This window comes from Lutra lutra, chromosome 15 (assembly GCF_902655055.1).
Source record: "Lutra lutra chromosome 15, mLutLut1.2, whole genome shotgun sequence".
Taxonomy (NCBI): Eukaryota; Metazoa; Chordata; class Mammalia; order Carnivora; family Mustelidae; genus Lutra; species Lutra lutra.
In genome coordinates, this window is record NC_062292.1 from 15,608,476 (window position 1) to 15,631,123 (window position 22,648).

A 22,648-nucleotide genomic window follows, 5' to 3' on the forward strand; every position below is an offset into this window, starting at 1 on the left:
GGAAGGACAGACAGGATTTCAACATGGTAACTGAAGGGCCAAATTGTTGCAACCATCGGAACAAACAACATGAAACACCTAAAGAATCAGAAACATGGGCTCACTTTCTTCAACAAGTCATCATGACTCTGGTGTTACTGGAAGGTAGAACGATTGTATGACAAGGAATATGGAAGAATAAGCAGAGGCGATTTGTACAGAAAGACCTTGGAACATCTAGCACTGAAAAGGAGTCTCAAGATGGCAGGTGCTGTGCCTTGGGGAGGATGAACTATTTTGAGGCAGATTTGGATGAGAAAAGGCCACCCTCAGGCTGTTTTGAGGCCTTGAGGTAGTGGCCGTGGAACTCTTAAGAGGGGAAGGGAACCAAAGGGTGGTGTTGAAGGGATCCGCCTCGCTACCTACAAAACCAGGAGGCTTTAGGACCCGGGCGTGAGGGAGATTTGAGAACTCTGGCTGGGTGATTGATTTAAGCCTCGATGGTAGTGGCGAGGCTGTTTGTGTTGGGTCCTGGAATTGTGCCCATGAGACAGTGGCAAGACAAAGTGAGCTGCCACTGGAGTCATCTGCTGGTCACCACTAAGACAAAACCCTGAGCTACTGTTGGGAGGGAAATGACACTTGCCAGTCTGATTATCTTGAAAGGAAAAGTACTATTCAGAAGTCAAAGCAATAAATAAAACCCGTGAAGACACACTGTGTGCAGAAGAGATTTTAAGGGCTAAAGAGAGAAGAGGGATGGCTTCATGCCGCTTCTTTTCATAACGCCACCATTTCGGTGAGATCCATAAGCAAACAGCTGTTTGAGAACATTCTAGATGCAAGCTCTGAAACTTCATCAGGTTCTCTTGAAAACCTCAGCCCTTAGGATGAGGAGCTGCCAGAAGAGAATGCAGAGGGTTGCCAGGAAGGGGAGACAGTAGAAAAGGAGCTTTGGGCAATTTGTTTAGACATCGAGTAGAAATGCACCGGGGTGGTAGTGGTAACTAAGACATGGTACGTACGTAACCTTACAGAACTTCTGATTGCAGAACTGAGGATTACAATCTGGTGAGAAAAGTCTTTGGATAGGAACATGTGTATGCAGGAGGGAGGTCAAAGTCAGTCTTGGTGGTGTGTAGCAAGGACTCCAGGGAGGCTTCCTGGAGAAATTAATAGCTAACCTAAATAATGATGGATTCTTAGGGGTGAGCCAGGTAAAGAGTGGGTGGGGTAGGGTGTGCGTTTGAGGCAGAGGAAGAAACATAGAAGGGCTCAGTAAGGAAGTAGTTAAGTTTGGTTAACTTATTCGTATTTTTCATCTGCATGGTACTTGCTTTCACACAGGGTGAAATATTTGTCCCTCCAGAAGAGTAATCTGTTTGCTCAGCACTCCAATTGAGTAATCATTCCATTTCCAACCTACTTGTGATATTAAAAAAAAAATATGTGCTATCCCTGCCCTTATTCTATTTTTTTTTCTGTTATTCCATCCCATTCTACAGTAGCTCAAGCTATTCTCTAAAGTTCTTGTGTATGTCTTGATCAGAGGACTTACAGGTATCTCATATTTCCCTTAATACTATAAATAAGTCATATTCCATCCCATTTAGCACTTTTAAAGTAGTGCTCAAATATTATAATGCCGTTGGTTTCTGCATATGTATCATGCCTTCAGCTATTTTGATGAGCTTTTCTCTATACAATATTCAGTATTCTCTTGTATTTACTAGATATTTAATTCCACCCATAACTAATATATATATCTTTCTTTTTATAATAATTATTCCTTTTCTATGTTTACTGCTATTGCTCATGCTAGAACTTGCAAAATAATACTATTTTAGAGTTGTAAAATGGATGTCCTTTCCCCTCTGGATTTTTTTTTTTTTTAATTTATTTGACAGAGAGAGAGAGACAGCGAGAGAAGGAATACTGCTGAGGGAGTGGGTGAGGGAGAGGCAGGATTCCTGCTGAGCGGAGAGCCCAGTGCGGGACTTGATCCCAGCACCCTGGGATCATGATCTGAGCTCAAGGCAGATGCTTAATGACTGAGGCACCCAGGCACCCCACCCCTCTGGATTTTTAGGGGGATTCCTCTTGTGCTTTAATATTAAGTATGATATTGAATGTTTTGAGATAGAATTCTGTGTCATAACTTTCTATTTCTAGCTCTCAGAGAACTATAAGAAATGGAGCAGAATATTGTCCAATGTCTTCTTGACCTATAAATGTATTTATAGCTATTCTGCTTTTACTATTGTGCAGTATTTCAAATAGTAGTAATGTCTACAAAGAGTCATATGCACATGACCATCTATCCATCCACTTTCACTGTATCTTAACATTGCTTCTTGCTGTTTCTGTTGTTACTGGGGGTTTTTTTTTTGTTTAATTTTATTTTTTCAGCGTGTTACTGTTTTTAAATGAAACAATACAAGAAGCTGAAGACCCTTTATTGTCCTTTCCAGTCTCACCAGGAAGCCACCTCTGCACTCCCATTCATCAACATTCGTTGATGCGTTGATCTTCTCTCCCCCTTTGGCAGATACCCATGCTTCCAGATATGTTTGGGTCTGTTTCTGAGCTCTCTGTTCTGTTGTGATTGTCTCCCTCTCCCTGTCCAGTAACCCAATGTCTTACTCATACTGTTTCTTAATAGCCATAGCAGGTTTCCATATCATGTAGGACATACCTTCCCACCTCATTTTTCTCCCCAAGTATTCAAATATTTCTTAGCTATTGTTGGTCCTTTACTTTCTCACAGACTTTTATAAAAGTTCATAAAATCCCACTGAAAATGCTTTCAAAATATCTATTGCAGTTGTATTTAGCGTAAATTAAGTAAAAATAACACATATATCTTCATATCTTCAGGTTTCTTTTTATGTCATTTATTTTGCAAATTTTGGGGTAATTGTATCCATAAAATACTCACATATTATCTATATTTATTTTTAGCTATCTTTATTGCTAATGTTATTGAGATCCTTAGATTTTCTTTTATTAATTTCTTTTCAGCATAACAGAATTCATTATTTATGCACCACAACCAGTGCTCCATGCCATATGTGCCCTTCATAATACCCACCACCTGGCTCCCCCAACCTCCCACCCCCCTGCCCCTTCGAAACCCTCAGATTGTTTTTCAGAGTCTATAGTCTCTCATCGTTCATCTCCCCCTCCAGTTTCCCTCAACTCCCTTTTCTCCATCTCCCTATGTCCTCCATGTTGTTAGCTCCACAAATAAGTGAAACCATATGATAATTGACTCTCTCTGCTTTTACACTACATTGGCTGGTTGGTTCTTTCCGGGAGTATAGGAGTGTTGTGGCATGTGTGATTAGAGGCCAGACACCAGATCTAAGATACCTGGGTTTGAATCCCAGCTCTCCCACTTCACTAGCTCTATATCCTTGGGAAAATGATTTAACCTTTCCATGCTTCAGTTTCCTCATTCACAAAATGAGAATATTGAAACCTACCCCCTCAGTGATTATTGTGAGAATTAACTAAATCAGTATTTAATTGCTTGCAAGAGTGTATAGCACATAATAAGCACATATAAATATATTGTATTATTGTTGTCTTTCTTGACTTTGAATCTAGAAAACTTCTTGGCTTTATTTTTTTTTCATGGCTTTATTATGTAGACAAGTATATTGTCTAAAAAATAGTTTTAGCTTCAGGTTTTGTTTTCTCATTTTATTTTTTTAAAGAAGCCTATAGCATTGACTTACAATAGAACATAATAGAAAAGTCATGAGGATGATGTATTTATCATGATCCTTATCTTAAAATCAGTGCTTTCAAGCTTCATCTTAAGAATAAGTCAGCTATTGTGGTTTTTTTTTTTTTTATTTAAAACCATGTTAATAAAACTCCATTTCTATTCAATTTTGTCAAATGCTTTTTCTGCATCCTTATATCTATAAGGCTTTCCAGGTTATACTCAGGCCTCCTCAGTCCTATAATTTTTTAATTTCATACTTAAGAGTACATTTCGACTTAAATTCTGTTTAAATGGTATTAACATTGTTACGTTGACTTTCTTTGGATCAGGATTTGCTGACAAGTCCTTTTTCATCCCTTTATTTTCATCTGATCTGTGATATTTTTAGAAATTCTAATAATTCCTATGTTTAATCTATTTACATAATCTGTGATTATTTATGTGTTTGGACCTTTTTCTTGTTGATGTCATACTCTTTCTTTGTTCCTTTTCCCACTATTTTTCTACTCTTGTGTTGGAATGATTGTGGTTACCATCATTCTCAAACACATTTTTTTGGCTACTGCTTTATATTTCTAGCATTTTAGCCAAATTGCTTACTTATTGAACTCCCCATTCTGCCATCCATCTTGTTACTGTTGTCCATTGTGTTTGTGCGTATGTTCATGTATGTGCACATATTTTGCAGTTAATAGTTGACCATATTTTCTGACATTTTTTCTACTTCCATGCCCACTTCTGTTTCTCTTATGCTGTTTTCCTTCTGGGTTCCTTTTCTTCTTTCTGATGTACATAATTTCTCAAGCATACCTAGATAGTGATTTTAGTGAGGGTTTTCTGGGGGAGGTAAGGTTTCTTGGACTTTGCTGGAAAATGCTAAGATAGGGCCTTTCATTCTTCTTTGATAGTTTAGCTAAATATAAAATTTCAGGGTAATGATTATTAGCAATTTGAAGATATCAGGACTCCATTATTTTCCAATGACTGTTATTACTCATGTGTTGTTCCTTTGTAAATAATCTTTACAGATTTTATCTTTATTTCTATATTCTTTGTTTCTCTGTGATGTGTCTAGGTATGGGTATATATTTATCATATTTAACACTAAGAGTGCACTTTTAATATGAGGACACAGGTCTTCAATTCTTGAGTTCTCAGCTAACAATTTTTAAATATTGTGTCCTTGCTAGTCTTTCCATTTCCCCTCCTGGAACTCATATATGATTGCTAAGGTGTCTTAGTCCTCCCTGTCTGTCTCTTAATACTTCTTTATGTTTTTATTTTATTTTTAGTATTAATTTTTTTTTTGACAGAGACACAGCAAGAGAGGAAAAGAAGCAGGGGGAGTAGGCGAGGGAGAAACAGGCTTCCCGCTGAGCGGGGATTCCGATGCACGGTTCGATCCCAGGACCCTGGGATCATGACCTGAGCTAGAGGCAGACGCTTAACAACTGAGCCACCCAGGCATCCCCATGTTTTTGGTTTTGTTTGTTTGTTTGTTTGTTTTTAAAGATTTTATTTATTTGACAGAGAAAGAGTGATCAGAGAGGCAGTCAGAGTAAGCAGCCTCCCTGCTGAGCAGAGAGCCTGGTGCAGGGCTCAATCCCAGGACCCTGAGATCATGACCTGAGCTGAGCCACCCAGGTGCCCCCACCCTGTGTTTTTGTTTTAAATCCCTTTTCCTTTCTGTGTCAAGTTCCATATGCATTATTCAGTATCACAGTCCTTCCTTCACCTATATCAGTCCTTTTCCTCTATTTTATTTCCCTAAAAAATAGCTAATATAATTCGTTTCCAAGATTTCTTATTTATTCCTTTTCTTATATACCTGTTTATATTTTGTACCTATTTATTGCATACTTTCAATTAAAAATTTTTTTTTAAATCTCTGGATATTCTAATCAGCTTCTTTCAAAATTTAGTTCGGACTGTCCCCTAAAATTGTTTTCACTTGGGAGAAATTCCTGCTGCAGGTGTTGATTGTGTTCAAATTTCTTGGCACTTGATTTATTTATGGACTTCTTATTTAGAGACTCATGTTGAGTAGGATGGTTTCTTTTCCTTTCTCTTTTTCATTCTCTTTTTACTCCTCACTCTTCATTTGTCCTTGGGTCCTTGCTGAATTTCCTGATATAGCACATTAACATTTATTGCCCCAGTAGGGAGTTACTCCAGGCTCTCCTTGGGTCTATTCTACTATCTGTACTTAAATGCTGTGTACTGAGAGCTTATGGCCTTTGCATAGATTCAACATTTGAATAGACCTAACTCCCTTTCAGAGATCAAAGTCAACATGGAACCAAACTTCTACTACACAGTTTTTTTTTGTTGTTTTTTTTTTTTTTAAGATTTTATTCATTCATCTAACAGAGAGAGATCACAAGTAGGCAGAGAGGCAGGCAGAGAGAGAAGGGGAAGCAGGCTCCCCGCTGAGCAGAAAGCCCGACGCAGGGCTCGATCCCAGGACCCTAGGATCATGACCCGAGCCGAAGGCCAAAGCCCTAACCCACTGAGCCACCCAGGCACCCCTACTACACAGTTTTTTAAGTGCAGTGTCTTAACAGGGATTTTTCTCACATACATATTGCCATCCTTGTTTTCTGTGTAGCAAGTCTTTGTCCATTTATGCACCTTTAAAGAAACGTTGGTAGGGGTGGCTGCCTGGCTCAGTGGATGGAGCGTGTAGCTCTTAATCTCAGGGTTGTGAGTTCAAGCCCCATGTTGGGTGTAGAGATTCTTTTTTTTTTTTTTAAGATTTTATTTATTTATTTGACAGAGATCACAAGCAGGCAGAGAGGCAGGCAGAGAGAGAGGAGGAAGCAGGCTCCCTGCTGAGCAGAGAGCCCAATGCGGGGCTCGATCCCAGGACTCTGAGATCATGACCTGAGCCAAAGGCAGAGGCTTAACCCACTGAGCCACCCAGGCGCCCCGGGTGTAGAGATTCTTAAAAGTAAAATCTTACTTTTCAAAAACTTGGCAGGTGGCATATTTATTTGATTTTATTAACAATTTTGAATTTTTAAATCTAGTGTTTTCTTCATCTTTCTATCTTGAGTATCTAGCACAGTGAATGGCATGTAGTTATTATTGAATAATTTGTCACTGAACAGAATTAAATCATACTGATTGCTGTGATATTTGATTTCTTCTTTTTTCGCATACAACTTAGTGTTTTATGATATAGAATTGATCAGAGTAAAGTAATAGTATGCAGTATTTTTCTTACCTGAATTTTCTCTCCATGGAAGTGGAGTACTAGAGTTCTGCCTCCTAAATTTTTGGTCAGAATTACTTAGATTTTTTTTATTTTTGTTAACTTCTAGAAGGGTCCACATAAGTGCAATTTCAAATTATTGTTGTTTTTATCATTGCTGTTGTCAATAAACGTAATCATAAACTACAGTCTCCACATTGAATACTGGCTAAGAGAGCAAAGATTTTCACGAACTACTATTAGTTAAATAAAACTCTTAAATCTGGAATATATACACTGCAGCCAGTAAGTCCAAATAGTTTAACTCTGTTACTCACTACCTGTAAGTGTCACTCAGAGGGTAGGAAGACTACGATTATCCAAAAGTATTGCTTATTACATGTTTAGGCTGACATTTTTTTACAATTTTTTGTTTTTTTATTAACATATAATGTATTATTTCAAAATACCAGGGGTATTTTGTTTTTTTATTAACATATAAAGTATTATTTCAAAATACCAGGGGTATTTTGAAATCGTCAGGTTTACACACTTCACAGCACTCACCATAGCACATACCCTCCCCAATGTCCACAACCCAACCACCCTCTCCCTGCCTCCCTCCCCCCAGCAACCCTCAGTTTGTTTTGTGAGATTAAGAGTCTCTTATGGTTTGTCTCCCTCCCAATCCCATCTTGTTTCATTTATTCCTTTCCTATCCCCGAAACCCCCCACGTTGCCTCTCAACTTCCTCATATCAGGGAGCTCATATGATAATTGTCTTTCTCTGACTGACTTATTTCGCTAAGCATGATACCCTCTAGTTCCATCCACGTCATCGCAAATGGCAAGATTTTATTTCTTTTGCTTAGCCTGACATTTTTCAATGGAAGTGAACTTGTTTGTTAATGTCGTCTGGTTGACAGGCTTTCAGTAAATCTCAGGTACACAAAGCCAATAATAATGTACTTGGGGTTTATCACCTTATCATTATGAATATGTGTATTTCCCCATAACAGATATATCTTTAGTAATCCAAGTTTTATATGATCTTGGTAGAAGTCTAAATTACAACATCTCAAATCACAAGTGCAAACATTATAGATTCAATCCAACTTCAGGCCTGCAAATTAAGTGAAAGCTTGCCTCTTTGACCAAGGGGAACCCTAGGAAGACCCACAAGAAAGGTGTTTGGCTCTTTCCTCACTGCCCCTTGGAAAAGCATGTGGTCTTTGCATAGAGTTTATGCCCTTCCTCTGACGTACAGCATCATTATATTTTTTTGGTATAGTCATGTTTATCTTTAAATTCTTTATGATTCTGTCCTAGAAGTTGTGCTTAAAGAGTTATTCTCTTGCCCTTTTTTTGTAGTATTTTATGGTCATATTCTCTTTATAATTGATGATTTAATCCATTCAAAAAATATTAGTATATAATGTGAGGCAAGGACACCATTTATTTCCAAGTGACTTAGTCTTTATCCTATCACTACTTACTGAATAATCTACTTCTCTATTGATTTGAAATAAATTACCAAATTTTCATTTATATGCTGGGGTCCCTTTCTGTGCTTTCTGTTGTTTTCATTATTTACTTTGCCATCCATTTTTTTTGTTTGTTTGTTGGTTGGTTTATTTTTTTCAAGTTCCTAAAAGGCTTTATTACACAGCAGGTCTGAGGGTTCAGTCCTTCTTGTCTGTCACTTTCGTCATGGCGGTGAGGACGTTACTCAGCTCCTCTCTCTTGCTCTTGGCATGGATGTGTGCCCCCACTCTTTTCTTGATGAACTTGAGGGCGTGCTTGTCCTTGGAGAATTGAGCAGCTCCATGGCTCACCATTCATAGGGAGCGAAGCCTCCCACCTCTCGGATCATGTCCGCATGAACTTGGTGTGCTTGGTGAGGCACCCATGGCGGCAGCTGTGCCCCAGCTTGCTCATGTTCTTAGTCACCTTGTGGCTCTTGTTGAGGCCCACAGCCATCGGGTAGCGCAGAGCCATGGCTGGTGCTCTGCAATGGCTCCCGCAGCGGAAGGTTGCCACATAGTTTTAATTCTTAAAATTATAGATAACATTTTTTTAGCTTGGAAGCAAACTTTGCCTCACATTAGTCTGCTTTTAAAGTATTTATTGAGGGTGTCTGGGTGGCTTAGTTAAGCAACTACCTTTAGCTCAGGTCATGATCCCAGGGTCCTGGGATGGAGACCCACATAGGGCTCCCTGCTCAGTGGGAGGCCTGCTTCTCCCTGTCCCTCTGCCTGCCCCTCCCTCTGCATGGGTGCTCTCTGTCAAATAAATAAAATATTTAAAAATAAATAAGTGAAAGACTTTATTTAAAAGATAATAAATAAAATATAGTATTTATTGACTGCTATTAATTTTATTCCAGGTGAATTTTAGAATCATCTCATTAAGTTTTAAAATTTTTAAAACTACGGGACTTTGATTGCAAATATAGTAAATTTATTAATTAGTGGGGGAGAAATTTGATTTTTTTTACAAATTCCCACACAGAGATATTCTATTTCCCTGTATTTTTTTTTCTTTTCCACTTTCTAAAGTATTGTGAGTTTTTTAGATGTATGTGTCAGTCAGTCCATGAAGAAAACTTACCGATTACCAATTATGCACTAGTTACTAAGTCAGGAAGATTTTGGAATTAATGTTGTAAAAATATTTATAAAAATAATAAATCAACCTCTCCACTCATGGAACTCATAGTCAAGTGGGGAATATAGACATTAAATGAACTCGTACAGATAATTAAATAATTGCCAAGTATGCACAGTGCATGAAGAAGGGTATTATTTATTTGTAGTATTGATACATGATCCCAGAATAATGGCCTGTTCACTTGAGACTATTGAAATGAGAGTGGCATATTTGGGTCTCCTGCTAGATGGTCCACTTACAGTGGACTGATAATGGCTTTCCAGGGAAGGCCCTTCCCTTAGAGCAAAGTGAAGCAGCAGTGGTAGGTGTTCTAGTGGTGAACATAAATATGAATATCAAGGGTTGGCCCACAGGCATGGACTTGGCTTCCCTCCAGATCTCTGGCACAGACTACATACAGTCTCTTAAATTTCACTGTATTTTATTCTGTAGCATATTGGTAAATATTAGGTGGGGGAGGCTAAATTATATTGCTTGTCAATTTATAGCTGATTCCAGGTTATAGCTGGAATTCCATCTATAGCTGATTCCAGGCTACCAATGTGAAGTCAACTGGCTTGTAAAATATCCTGATGATTTAATAGTTGATCTGTCAGGTGAGCTCCAGTATACCATTGGAACCTGCCCCCCATCCCCCACCTCAAGGTCCTGTCCTTTGTTTCTGCTTAACTGCACCTCCTCCAAAGTCATGCCCCATCCCTGGTCAGTCTTGTCTATTCCCTCAAGCTTTTTGGAAGGCATACATTTTACTCTCTTATTTTGCACGTTATGCCATAACCGGACTTCTGCTTTCCTCAAAGGGTACATTTTGTTGTGAACACCTTAATTTAGATGTTAAAAGAGAACAAAACTTAATACTATTTCTTTTCCCTTTTCTTCTTGCTGTAACAATCCATTTTGCCCTGAGGCAATGAAGGTGCTGCTAACTGACCAGGGAAAGAGTCAGGAAATTCAGACAATCGCAATGATTAATATTTTAAAAGCTTAGCTTACTGCTTAGAATCAATGGATACCTTTCATAAATCCATTGATAGAATCAAGTCATTTAACCAGTGCCCATTGATTGGTTAAAACACGTGGTAAATCTGTGGAGGGAAGTCTCCTCTTATTTTACTCAGGGGAGAGAGGTTCATGAGGGACCATCCTCTGATCAGCCATTTCATTCTCTCACCCAAGGAAATGTTTGGAGAGTTGTAGGCATTCCCTTTGTGTCAGAAAACTGCTGAGTGACTGTGTGTGTCTGTCATTGGGAAGTGGTCAGTCTGTGAGGGATGTCACTAGGAGGCACAGATTCATCATAAAGCTCAGTATAATGGTAATGGAAGACATATTTGGAAGGCACAACAGATGACATCTTAGGAAACTTCATTCCTTCATTCCCCTTGGTGTCTCTTCTGCTAACTTTGACTTGGAGGTAATAAAAATGAAGTACAGAAATGCTACAAAGCCCCTGTCTCCAGTTTTTTGACCAATGAAAGGTAGACTGGCTTTCCTTACATCTCAAATTTTCTCTGGATCTTGGGTTATTGCATTGGTGATGTAAACAGGCTTTCTGTCAGCTTTTCTGAAGATGTTCCAGTGGCCTACAGGCTGATTCTGAGTCAATGATGGATGAAAACTTGGAGGCTTTGTTTCTTATGCCCATTTAGCTTTCAAGGAACAGATCAAATTGAGCTGTCTGACAGCTAGACTTTTATTTTTTGAACACTAGAGCCTGTTTATAGCAACGCTACAGTTAGAATTTAAAAAAAATTGTATTATTTTCTATTAATCTATCACAGCTGCTAACTCGGGAAATGAATGGGTGAGCTCTGGTGTGCTGCCCCGGCCAACGGCTCTGTTCCAAGGAATCCCAAGGGGCCTAGACAAATCAGAAGCAAAGCTCCTCACTGGGTTTGTCAATACCACTGCCCAACAAACTCAGATAAACTCAGGAGAAGCCAATAACTCAAGAGACAAGGGTTTGGAAAAGAGAAAGACAGAAATTTATTTCGGGTGCTGGCTGCTGGAGGAGGTGGCAGATTCAAGTCTTAACAACTGACCTCTCCACCAGTAAGATGGACACCTACAGTTTTATAAAGAAAGATTAGGGGCAGGAGGTTACATGCAAGAGAGCAGGTAGAGCATGCGATCATAGATGAGGGTCAGTAGGTCATGGTCAGGGTCACGGGCAGGGAAGCGGACCTGTGAGGTGAAGTCTTCTAGACATTCCATTGCTATCAGTGCTTTGTGGTCTGGTGTTCTGGAATGTTTAAAACGTGTGGTAAGAAATAAGCACAGAGGATTTTAGTTGGAGCATGAGTTAAGCTATCTTATCTATTTCTGGTTTTAACTGTTGGAGCCTACAATTGAGCAAGAGGGCTCACTAACAGCATCCCTTATTTTTCATCTCCGGTCCTTTCTGAAGGCAGCTTACTTCTTATGGCTAGAACTCTGAAGACCTTTTCCCTCTTAATCAGAAAAGAGAAAATGGGATGGAATAGGGTGACTCAGAATTCAGCCCTACCTCCAACCACGTACTCATTCATCCAGAGAGGCAATAAAGAACATTGTTGGATCTTAGCAAGACTGTCTGGAATAATCAAAGAACCTGTGTCAAAGCAGTGCACCCTGCTGACTTAGCAGAGCCTTCTCGTTCTTGCTACTCTGCTGATTGATGTTAGACTACAGGACGGAGTTGAGATTGTTGAGTTTCTTTCTTGGATAGCATTCAGTAATGGTGCACTGTCCCAAATAGTTCAGCCTAAAATTTTTCCCTTAAAATTACCTTCATACCAGATTTCCGGGCCCTTTTCCCACTTGCCCTGGTTGTATCCTTTGTACATATTGCTCTGGTGTTCAGCACTTCAAGGCATTAGTAGATATGAACAAAAAAGAACAGATGGGAGACAAATGAGATAAATGTGTAGAAGCCATATGTGAAAAGTTGCCTTCTTCTATGCATGCTGTTTTGCCAGTGCTCCTTCTAGAGGATGGCATCCTTGGTTTGATAGAATATAGTGAAGAACACTGTGTATTCATGACCCCAATAATCTGGCTATTAAATAGTTTGCATACTGACCGGGCTAAATACATTGATCTGCTCATCTTTACTTACTACCAACAGTATGATTAATAGTAATTATAATAATTATTGTTATACCAACTAAATATAAATATTATTATACCACTTAAATATTATTATACCACCTAAATATACCACCTAAATATATTATACCACCTAAATATACCACATACCATATGAAAAAATTTCCTGAGCACCTTTCATGTGATACCTAACTCAGTGAGGTAGATAATAATAGGAATATACCCTTTACCAAATGAGGATATAATTTACTGAAGGCCACATATCTCTTGAGTCAGAAATCCAGGAATGGCTGTAATATATTGCCAAACTCTTCCAGAGTATTTATCCTTATTTTTATTTATTTATTTATTTGTTTATTTGAGAGAGAACACAAGCAGGGGTAAGGGACAGAGGGAGAAGGAGAAGCAGACTCCCTGCTGACTAGGAAGCCCAATGTGGGGCTAGATCCCGGGACCCTGAGATCTTGACCTGAGCTGAAGGCAGATGCTTAACCAACTGAGCCACCCAGGTGCCCCTTTCCTCATATTTCTTTCAATCAGTTAATTTTAGACTTTAAATGCCTTTAAAAGCCATAATGTTTGCAAACCTTACTATAAATCTGTGGACTTTTTATTGGATTTAACATGTATTTAACATGCTAAGACATTGGTAAATCCAAATATCTAATTCCATCTGATACAAACATGAAATTACTTTACAAGCTGTTTGATATAAACATGCATGTACCTCACCTCATCAAAAAGTTGCACTGAGATGGCAGAAAACATGAAAATGGGGAGGGGGACAGTCCATAGTGTGTTGAAGGCAAGGAGGGTGTTGAGGAAACCACAACAGGAATGGATTTGAGGATGATATGAAGCATATGGATCCAGATGACAATGAATCTGAATTAAGGAGCCCACATCCCAGATAGAAGCAAAATATAAGATTCTAAAAAGAAAATTAGAAGCAGAAGTGAGCCAATGGGCTATAGCCTGCAAATTAATCAAAGTTCTATGGAGCCACTGATCTTAACTTGCACAGTAGCTGTTTCCAGTCCGCCCCCAGAATAAAGCTGTGACCACAGCTTTTCAGTTTGGGAGGTTACTAGGGAAAGCACAGCAGAGAAAAGTAAAGTTGTTAGGAAGATTTCAGTCCATGCGTTCTCCACCAATAACATTTTCTACTGATTTAGTCCCCTCCCCACCTCCCTGGTACTGAGGGGGACACCCTTCCAAATGGAGATTTCCCTTCCACCTATAAATGTCTCCTGCAAAAGTGTGACCTGTATTCGGTTTTCATAGTCTCTCATGTGTCCACAGTTTCTTAAAAAAAAAATAACCACCTTAAAATAATCAGGATACCAAAGAGACATATCTTGGGGTGGTAAAATTTACTTCCCTACCCCTTTGAAATCCTCAGAACATACTAAGGCAGTATGCTCTTCTCAATAAATGACGATGAGAGCCCTGCAGTTAACAGTATTATCAGTATAGACAGACAGCAGGGCATTTAATGAAAATATTGGTTTTATTGCATGTGTTACCCCCTTGGTTTTCATCATGTATTTTAATTGGAACATTAGCTGTACTTTGTAGATTATTGAAATGTTTGCTTATTGGAATGTTGCATATTAAAATATATTTGGGGCACCTGGGCGGCTCAGTTAAGCCTCTGCCTTTGGCTCAGGTCATGATCCCAGGGTCCTGGGATCGAGCCCCGCATTGGGCTCTCTGCTCCATGTCGAGCCTGCTTCCTCCTCTCTCTCTGCCTGCCTCTCTGCCTACTTGTGATCTCTGTCAAATAAATAAATAAATAAAGTCTTTAAAAATATATATATTTAAAAGGGATTCTTATCTAGTTAAAAGTCTGTGATTAATATCTTTTAATATTGGGAGATTTATGAATTACCCTTGAGGTTGCTGAAAAACAAAAGTTAACTGAGTAAATTTGAAAATCTAATTGGCTTTATTAAATGATTCATGAACCAGGCAGCATCCCATCTAGCAAGCGGAGGGGAGTTCAGAGGAATTGCACAACATTTTTATAGAATAAGGGTGGGGGCAAGAAAGTTACTAACAAAAGAAAAGGTTTTTCCAGACAAGGTAACTTTCCCTGAGGGGGAAGAATAGGGGGTCTTATCAGGCAGATCACTTCATCGTCCTTTCGGCGAGAGGGTGATGGAGGGGGCCATGCGGCGGACATTTTCCCTCTGATAGGAAAATTCCTGATTGGTTCAGGTTGAGACTAAGACTACATTTTTGGGTGAAGTTGGAAATGCAGTAAGATTAGCTATTAATCACCAGTTTGGGAATTCAGCCTAAGTGGCACCATTTTGGGCCTGTGGTTTTATAACTGGGGCATAGGGAAGTGAGAGCCCCTGGGTCCAGGGTCCCAAACAGACCGTGTTCAGAACTCACTGCTGATAAAATTCGAAGGCAGAGAAATGAGTGGTGGTGAAACCAGAAAGGAACTGATTTCAGTGAGGCCAACACCGGGAAGACCATGGACTAACATCTCAAACACTGTCTCCAAAAAGCCAATAGTACTTCCAGGTTTACACAGGAAAATATGGGGCAAATGTGGGTGGGCATGTGCAGGTTAAATCCATCATTGTCTTGGAGTCAGTTACGGGCAGGGTCTTGCTGGCTCTGGGCAGACACTATGGCTTGACGCAGTAGTGTCTGTCTCCTGTCTGCTCCAAGCCCCAAGCTGGAAAGAAGAACCCAAGCAAAAAAGTTTGAGGTCAAAACAGAGACAGCCCAAGTCCTCTTTCAGTTTTCTTTTTAACAACATCATATGTTTTAAACTATTACTCATTTATAAACAACTGAAAACAATTTATTTTTTTATTCTTTTTTTTTTTTTTTTTTTTTTTTTTTTGTATTTAGGATTTGGAAATATCTCACCACGCACAGAAGGGGGAAAAATATTCTGTATCATCTATGCCTTACTGGGAATTCCCCTTTTTGGTTTTTTGTTGGCTGGAGTTGGTGATCAACTAGGGACCATATTTGGAAAAGGAATTGCAAAAGTGGAAGATACATTTATTGTAAGTATAATAGCCTTTTAACTACATATGTTGTTTAAATTTTTAAAAAATTTTCTAACACCTCAGGTATGGGTAGACAATCAAGTTATTGGGTTTTCCATAACCTTTTATATGTACCTCTATTAGCATGTAACTCACTTCCTATTTTTGTAATTAATTTGAATGAGTAAATTAGTGCATGGGAAAAAGCCAAAAATATGCAGAAATAAAGTAGAAATCTGACAATCCTAGCTTCCAATTCCAGATGTCTTGACTTGCTGTATTCTCTTAAGCTATTTTACCCTGAAATCTCCATTTTGTCGTTTATACAATATGAATAATGGTACTGGCAATGCAGAGGTACTTTGAGAGTTAGAGATAATAAATAAAAGCTTGGGGGCACCTGGGTGGCTCGGTCAGTTAAGTGTCTGACTCTTGGTTTTGGCTCAGGTCACGATCTCAGGGTGGTGAGATGGAGCCTCTAGTCGGGCGCCTCACTCAGGACAGAATCTGCTAAAGATTCTCTTCCTCGTGTGCCTGGGTGGCTCAGTGGGTTAAAGCCTCTGCCTTCCGCTCAGGTCATGATCCCAGGGTCCTGGGATCAAGCCCCACATCAGGCTCTCTGCTCACCAGGGACCCTGCTTCCCCCTCTCTCTCTCTGCCTGCCTCTCTGCCTACTTGTGATCTCTGTCAAATAAATCTTTAAAAAAAAAAAAGATTCTCTCCCTCCCATTCTACCTCCCCACCTCCCTACTCCACCCCACCCCACTGCTGCTTATTTGCATGCATTCTTTCTTTCTGTCTCTCAAATAAGTAAAAATTTAAATTAAATACATACATACATACATACTTAACATAGCTAGTAAATAACTGACAGTGTTTTCTAATTTAAAATTTGCTTTGGTATCTTTGTTTATTCCTGGTAGTGTTCTAAATTTGTATAGCCCTTTTGTGAAGGACATTTTTTTAGCAAACACAATAAAAGTGATCATATACTTTAATTCAGTGATGTCACTGATAGAAACTTACCCAAGGGATATAATTTAGTAGAACCAAAAGTATTATATACATGTCTTAAGATGTTCATGGCTATATTATACTCAACAGAAAAGGATAAGTAAAATGAAAATGCTTTTATTAGAATGATGAATGAAAAATAGTAATAATACCACAATGATTACAAGTTTTTATTCCTGAGGAAAATGACCAAGAAAATAGTTGCATGAGAGGGGGGGTTGTAAAAAAGATGTTACTACCATCACCTGTATTACAAATACATTTTATTTACTCTTCAATAATCTCTTCATCTCTTCACAGACATTTCAACAAAGTATTTTACACGTAATTCTCCTGATAAAATAAGACTACTGAGTACTGGTTTTTCAATTTATAGTTCCAGTTTTTAGCATTAGTTATGTTTCCAGTTCCAAATTCACTCTTAGATATTTCTGTAGTTGGAATGGAGTAGGTTGAATATTGTAAAATAGGACTTTCATCCCGTTCTGGGTAATATGCTTTTCTTATACTGATATTAAAAGTATCTTGTATTTTTATTAATTAAGAGGGAAGATTAGCGGCATCAACTTGGTAATGATGAACTGTTAATTCAACAAATTTATTTTGCTTAATTTTTTTTTACATTTGAGTATAATTGACATACAACGTGACATTAGTTTCAGGTATATGACTTAGTGATTTGACAAGCTTATGCATTATGCACCACAAGTGTGGTGACCATTTGGCCCATTGCATTGCTATTAGAGTATCATTGACTGTTTTTCTTACATTGTGCCTTTCATTCCCTTGGCTTACTCATTCCATAACTGGAAGCCTGTATCTCTCTCTTCCCTTCACCCATCTTGCCCAATTCCCCCCTCTCCCTCCCCTTGGGCAACCATCAGTTTGCTCTCTGTATTTATACTTCTGCTTCTGCCTTTTGTATATGCATTTGTTTTATTTTTTTTCCCCCAACAAATTTTTGGGTGCCCACTGGATGCCAGGTGATATTTTTCATGCCACATCTACATCGGTGCATGAAACACGTCCTGTATCCTGGTGGTGAATACATTCCAGTGGTCCTGATTCCACACTTGGTACTAGTCCCTGTCATGAGAACTTGACCAACATGAGTTCATTTAAATGTCACATATGTGATAAGGACAGTAGACTAGAGAGGTTTTTTTTTTTTTTCACTTTCCATTCTGTGGTTTCATAGATCTTTATCTCTAGGAAATTTTCAAGTTCTAAAACTCAGTGGGTTTTACATGGTGGGCATGTGACCTGTAATTTTCATAGCAGATAGGACAGAACCAGTTAACAGATGGAGAATATACAGTGATTAGCCTCAAATGAAGATCCGGAGATATGCTGTGTGTACAAATGTAATATGGGATACGGGAGAGATTCTTGAGAAGAAGGTTGAAAAGACAGCTGTAGTGGAAAGGTGTTTAAGATTCAGCCTTGCCTACCTGTCAGGTTTGATTTATTTAGTTGTACAGTTTAAGGCCATAGAACAGAAAGACAGTTCATCTGGTTCATGGAGGAATCAACTATGGACTTTAAGTCTGTTAGTATTTCAGTGTAATCAGTAGAACAATGATAGGAAAACACAGGAGTGAGGAGGAAATTTTTCATAAAATTAATCATTTTCTCAATTATCAATACAAACTATTTTGTCCATGGGTCAGTTTTGTCTATTTTCATATATTTCTAGAATCTGTTTGGCCCGCAGTCAGTAGTATGCCTACAGAATAGAAATATTTCAAAAGTAAACCAGATAAACAAGGAATGATGTACACTGAAACTGTATTCTCAGAGCAAATGTAATTTATTTCGAAAGCATTTTGCCTGTTGTAAAGCTATGTGCACCATCATTGGTATTGATTGTTTTGAGTTCTTCGTGTTATGCCCAATTTTTATAACAACTGAACATTCATTATAAAAGGAAAAAAAATAACAACCTCACTTGCGAATTTGCTGAGAACGGGGTATTAGGTACGCCCACGATCAATAAATCTCAGTTAGTGTCTCTCTCTTGCTCTCTCCACTCTCATCCTTAGAAGTGGAATGTTAGTCAGACCAAGATTCGCATCATCTCGACGATCATCTTTATACTCTTCGGCTGCGTACTCTTTGTTGCCCTGCCCGCGATCATATTCAAGCACATAGAAGGCTGGAGTGCCCTGGACGCCATTTATTTTGTGGTCATCACTCTAACCACCATTGGATTTGGTGACTACGTGGCAGGTAAGTGTTTTTCCTGGCACCGACCCTGCTCTCCTAACCCATGTCCTTTAGTTAGACCTTTCCCTCAGGTTTGCAGCACAACCCAGTGTCTGTCTTAGTTTCCCAAGCCTGCTGTCAGGAGCCAAGTGCCCCAAAACTGGGGGCCTTTAAACAAAGGAAATTCATGGCCTCACTGAATTTCAAAATCAAGAGGACTACTGAAACATGGTCCCTCTGAGACTCTAAGTGGAACCCCTCCTGGCCTTTTCCAGCTCGTGGAGGAGGCCATCCGTCCTTGCCTGTCCTGCTTCATTACTCCCATCTCTGCTTACAACAGCACACGACATTCATTCTTTCTGGTGTCTGTCACTGTGTCCAGATTTCCCTTTTCTTATACGGACACCAGTCATACTGGACAAAAATTCCCCACTGTACTCCAGTATGAGTTCAGATGAACTAATTACATCTTCAGATGTTCTGAGGGACTGGGGATTAGGACTTGAGCATACCATTTTGGAAGACCATTTCATCTATAACAGGGACAGAGAGACGAAAGAAAAGTCATTCTGGGACACTGAAGGTAGGCAGAAGGGTGCTTGGAACATTTATTTTCATTCTAGAAAAGAAATTTGAGTTGCTGTTGTTCAGAATCTTATATTTGCACCCTAATTTCAGAAACCAGACAATCTGCCTCTAATTTTTGTTTTTTCTGCATTTATTTTCTTTTACTGTTAGACAAATTCGAGTTTATCTTTGCTCTTTTTACTTAAGCCTTTTCATGTCTCAGTTTTACACCTGCAAACTTCAGAAGATGTTCTAAGCTACTTAAAACCTTCTTTTCTCTAAGATATTTATCTCATTTAATTTTCAGTTCTCAGGACAGTATTTTTTACATTTACCAGTATCCACACTTTTTATTCATGTTTTTTGGTATTTCCTTTTCTACATGTTATTACAATTGCAGTTTGCTTTATTGTGGTATCTCTTGGGTCTTAACTTCTGTGACTTTAACTCCCTCTTTACCATTTATATTATCCAATTATCATATTGTTCTAATTCCAATTTTAGATAAATTATAATAACAGCGGTAAAAGTAAGCACAGTGGCATTCTATCTTGGATCATTTTGACCAGCTCTTGAAAATCTAAACCATTCTTTTTTAGAAAATCCAATGTTAAGTATTAGAAAACTTGCTAACCATATAGTAGGAATGTGCCCTTAAACTTCGCAGGATAAACTCACCAGCCTAATTTAGCTTTACGAGAGTTTTATACTTTCTGGCTGTTCACTCTTCTTTCTTGCCCCAAAGTTCTTAAATGTTTTCAGAGAAAAAATGTTTTGTACAGTTCTATAAAATCTCAGAGAAGGCTGATAGTTCATCTGTTTCTACTGATTTGTTAATTATGGTTTAATCTGGCGAAGCCTAGACTGCCCTTGAGGATGCACATGCTTTCATGAAGGAAGCGTATATGTAGTTCCTTATAGGAAGACAAATTTCTGCCCTAAAACACCCATTTTTCTATCTCTGAGGGTATATGGTTAGCTTAAGTCGAAGTGGAAAAATGCATTCATGTAGGAGAAAGTAAGACACAGTGAGATGATAACAAGATTCAGACTTGTGATATGTTAACCTTGGCCTCTTGCACTACTTTATAAATATCATTAACAAGGTCTTGGAGCAGCTGTGGAATATATAGGTATTTGGTGAGAAGTCTAAGGCCAACAGCCTTGCACTGCCTGTGTTATATTAATTTTTAATAGTAATGCAACATTTTATTTATTTTTCAGCTTTGTTGAGATATAATTGAAAATAAAATTTAAGGCGAGCCTGGGTGGCTCAGTGGGTTAAAGCCTCTGCCTTTGGCTCAGTTCAGGACCCTGGGATCGAGTCCCACACAGGACTCTCTGCTCAGCAGGGAGCCTTCTTCCCCCTTTATCTCTCTGTCTGCCTCTCTGTCTACTTGTGATCTCTATCTGCCAAATAAATAAATAAAATCTTAAAAAAAAAAAGAAAATTTAAGATATTGAAAGTGTACACATGGTGATTTGATATAAGTATACATTAAGAAAGGATTCCCACTGTCTATTAATTAACACATTAACATATCCATCCTTTCACGTAGCTCTCTTTTGAGGGAGTGGGCAGGGGTAAGAACGTTTAAGTTCTACTCCTAACAGATTTCAGTAATACAATACAGTGCACGTGTTATTTGAAAAAATTGACAGACTCCATCAGTCTAGTATGTGTCCTGGTCTGGTAAAAACAAAAACCAAAAAAAACCCTCAAAGATTATAAAAAAAAAAAAATGTGGGTGGAATCCTAAAATAATGTTGTATTTGTGACCACAGTATAAAGTGGCTTAGTAAAAAGGAACAAATATTTTTATTTTATGGTTTTGTAGAAGATTGAAAAATAATACCTTTTTTAATTTACTTAGAGAAAGAGGGAGAGAGTGAGCACGTACAAACTGGGAGGAGGGGCAGAGAGAGACACCCCGCTGAGCAGGGAGCTTCGGGAGGGGCTTGATCTCACAACCCCTCATGACCCTCTCAGATTATGAGCTGAGCCAAAATCAAGGGCTGGAGGCTCAACCTACTGAGCCACCCAGGCGCCCCACCTATTCTTTTTTTAAACTTTACCTCAAGAGATCAGCACTTTGAAACTGGCTAGATCCTATGGGTCTCTTCATAGCCACTCGAATAGAAGAGCAGTTCACTAAGAACGTCTTGTGTGTATGAGTGGAGACCCCAAATCCAGAGTCCTGACAGAGCACTATAGGGGAACATGGTCACAAAATGATACTTGTGTGACATTGTCATCTAATAAACATCTTTATTATTACTAAGATTTTATTCTGTCACGCCCTTGCTAAGCCCATTACTGGGATTTTATTTTTATTTTGCAGAGGAAGCAATAGAAAGCACTAGAAATATGCCTTGCTAAAAATTAACAAAGGAAGGATTAAAGTGGCAAATGCTGAGAAAGATAACGTAGAGCAGAGTCCTTACCTACCAAGCAGGTCCCTGTGCCCAGGGAGCGGTTTTGGAAGGAGATGTGGCAAAGGCTGGTAGGACATGTGTTCTCTTAGCAAGATTCTTTGGAAAAAACAAAAACCTTGAGTTCTTTTTTTAAGGAGCTGGGAAAAGAATTGCCTTGCTTAATTCAATAGAGTACACGCAGTGTTTCCTTCTGGGTAGCTTGTGGCTACGCAGCAAAAGTCAGCTACTGAGCAAAAGGCAAGCATCCCATCTGGGAAACTGCAGTTGTTTCCTTTGTAGAACCTTCCCCTTTGAGATTCCATGTCACTACAGATAGTACTGTCACTTAACCTTGGTATCTTCGCCAAGGAAAAGCAGGAGGCAGTGCTCTAACTTGAATCTTCTCGCCTTTCTATTGGGCTGTGAATGCCACAAGAACACAAAGATATGCATCCAGCAATGCACACTCACCATCGCATGCCCTTCTCATACCTGCCACCCCTGCTCTGAATGCAGTGAAGGTTCAATCACATTGTTGTATGGAACTCCTTGGAAGATCAATTAAAGAACATACTCTTCAGACTGATGTTATTAAAGGAGAATAAGTAAATCTTGGAAAGTGATGTATGAATGTTTAGGATGCAGGTTGTCATTTGGTGTGATTATTACAAGCATCTCGAGAGCAACAAGTAAAGACACATGGTGTTTTAGACCAGAACTCTGAAACAGCCCATCTCTAGGGTATAAGCAAGAAAGTCCATGCCAGATATA

The 22,648-nt window shown here is 38.8% G+C and overlaps 1 protein-coding gene and 1 pseudogene across 5 annotated transcripts in view; one reads left to right on the forward strand and one right to left on the reverse strand.

Moving 5' to 3' along the window:
- The window catches only part of KCNK2 (potassium two pore domain channel subfamily K member 2), a 218,583-nt gene that overhangs the window by 132,423 nt on the left and 63,512 nt on the right, over positions 1-22,648 (forward strand). For all 5 annotated transcript variants that reach the window (XM_047705671.1, XM_047705673.1, XM_047705672.1 and 2 more), the window contains exons 4-5: positions 15,534-15,694; positions 18,733-18,919. In XM_047705671.1, coding sequence (XP_047561627.1) covers positions 15,534-15,694; positions 18,733-18,919 — 348 coding nt within the window. The remainder of the gene's footprint in view (positions 1-15,533; positions 15,695-18,732; positions 18,920-22,648) is intronic.
- LOC125086382 (60S ribosomal protein L36-like) lies at positions 8,588-8,903 on the reverse strand (annotated as a pseudogene).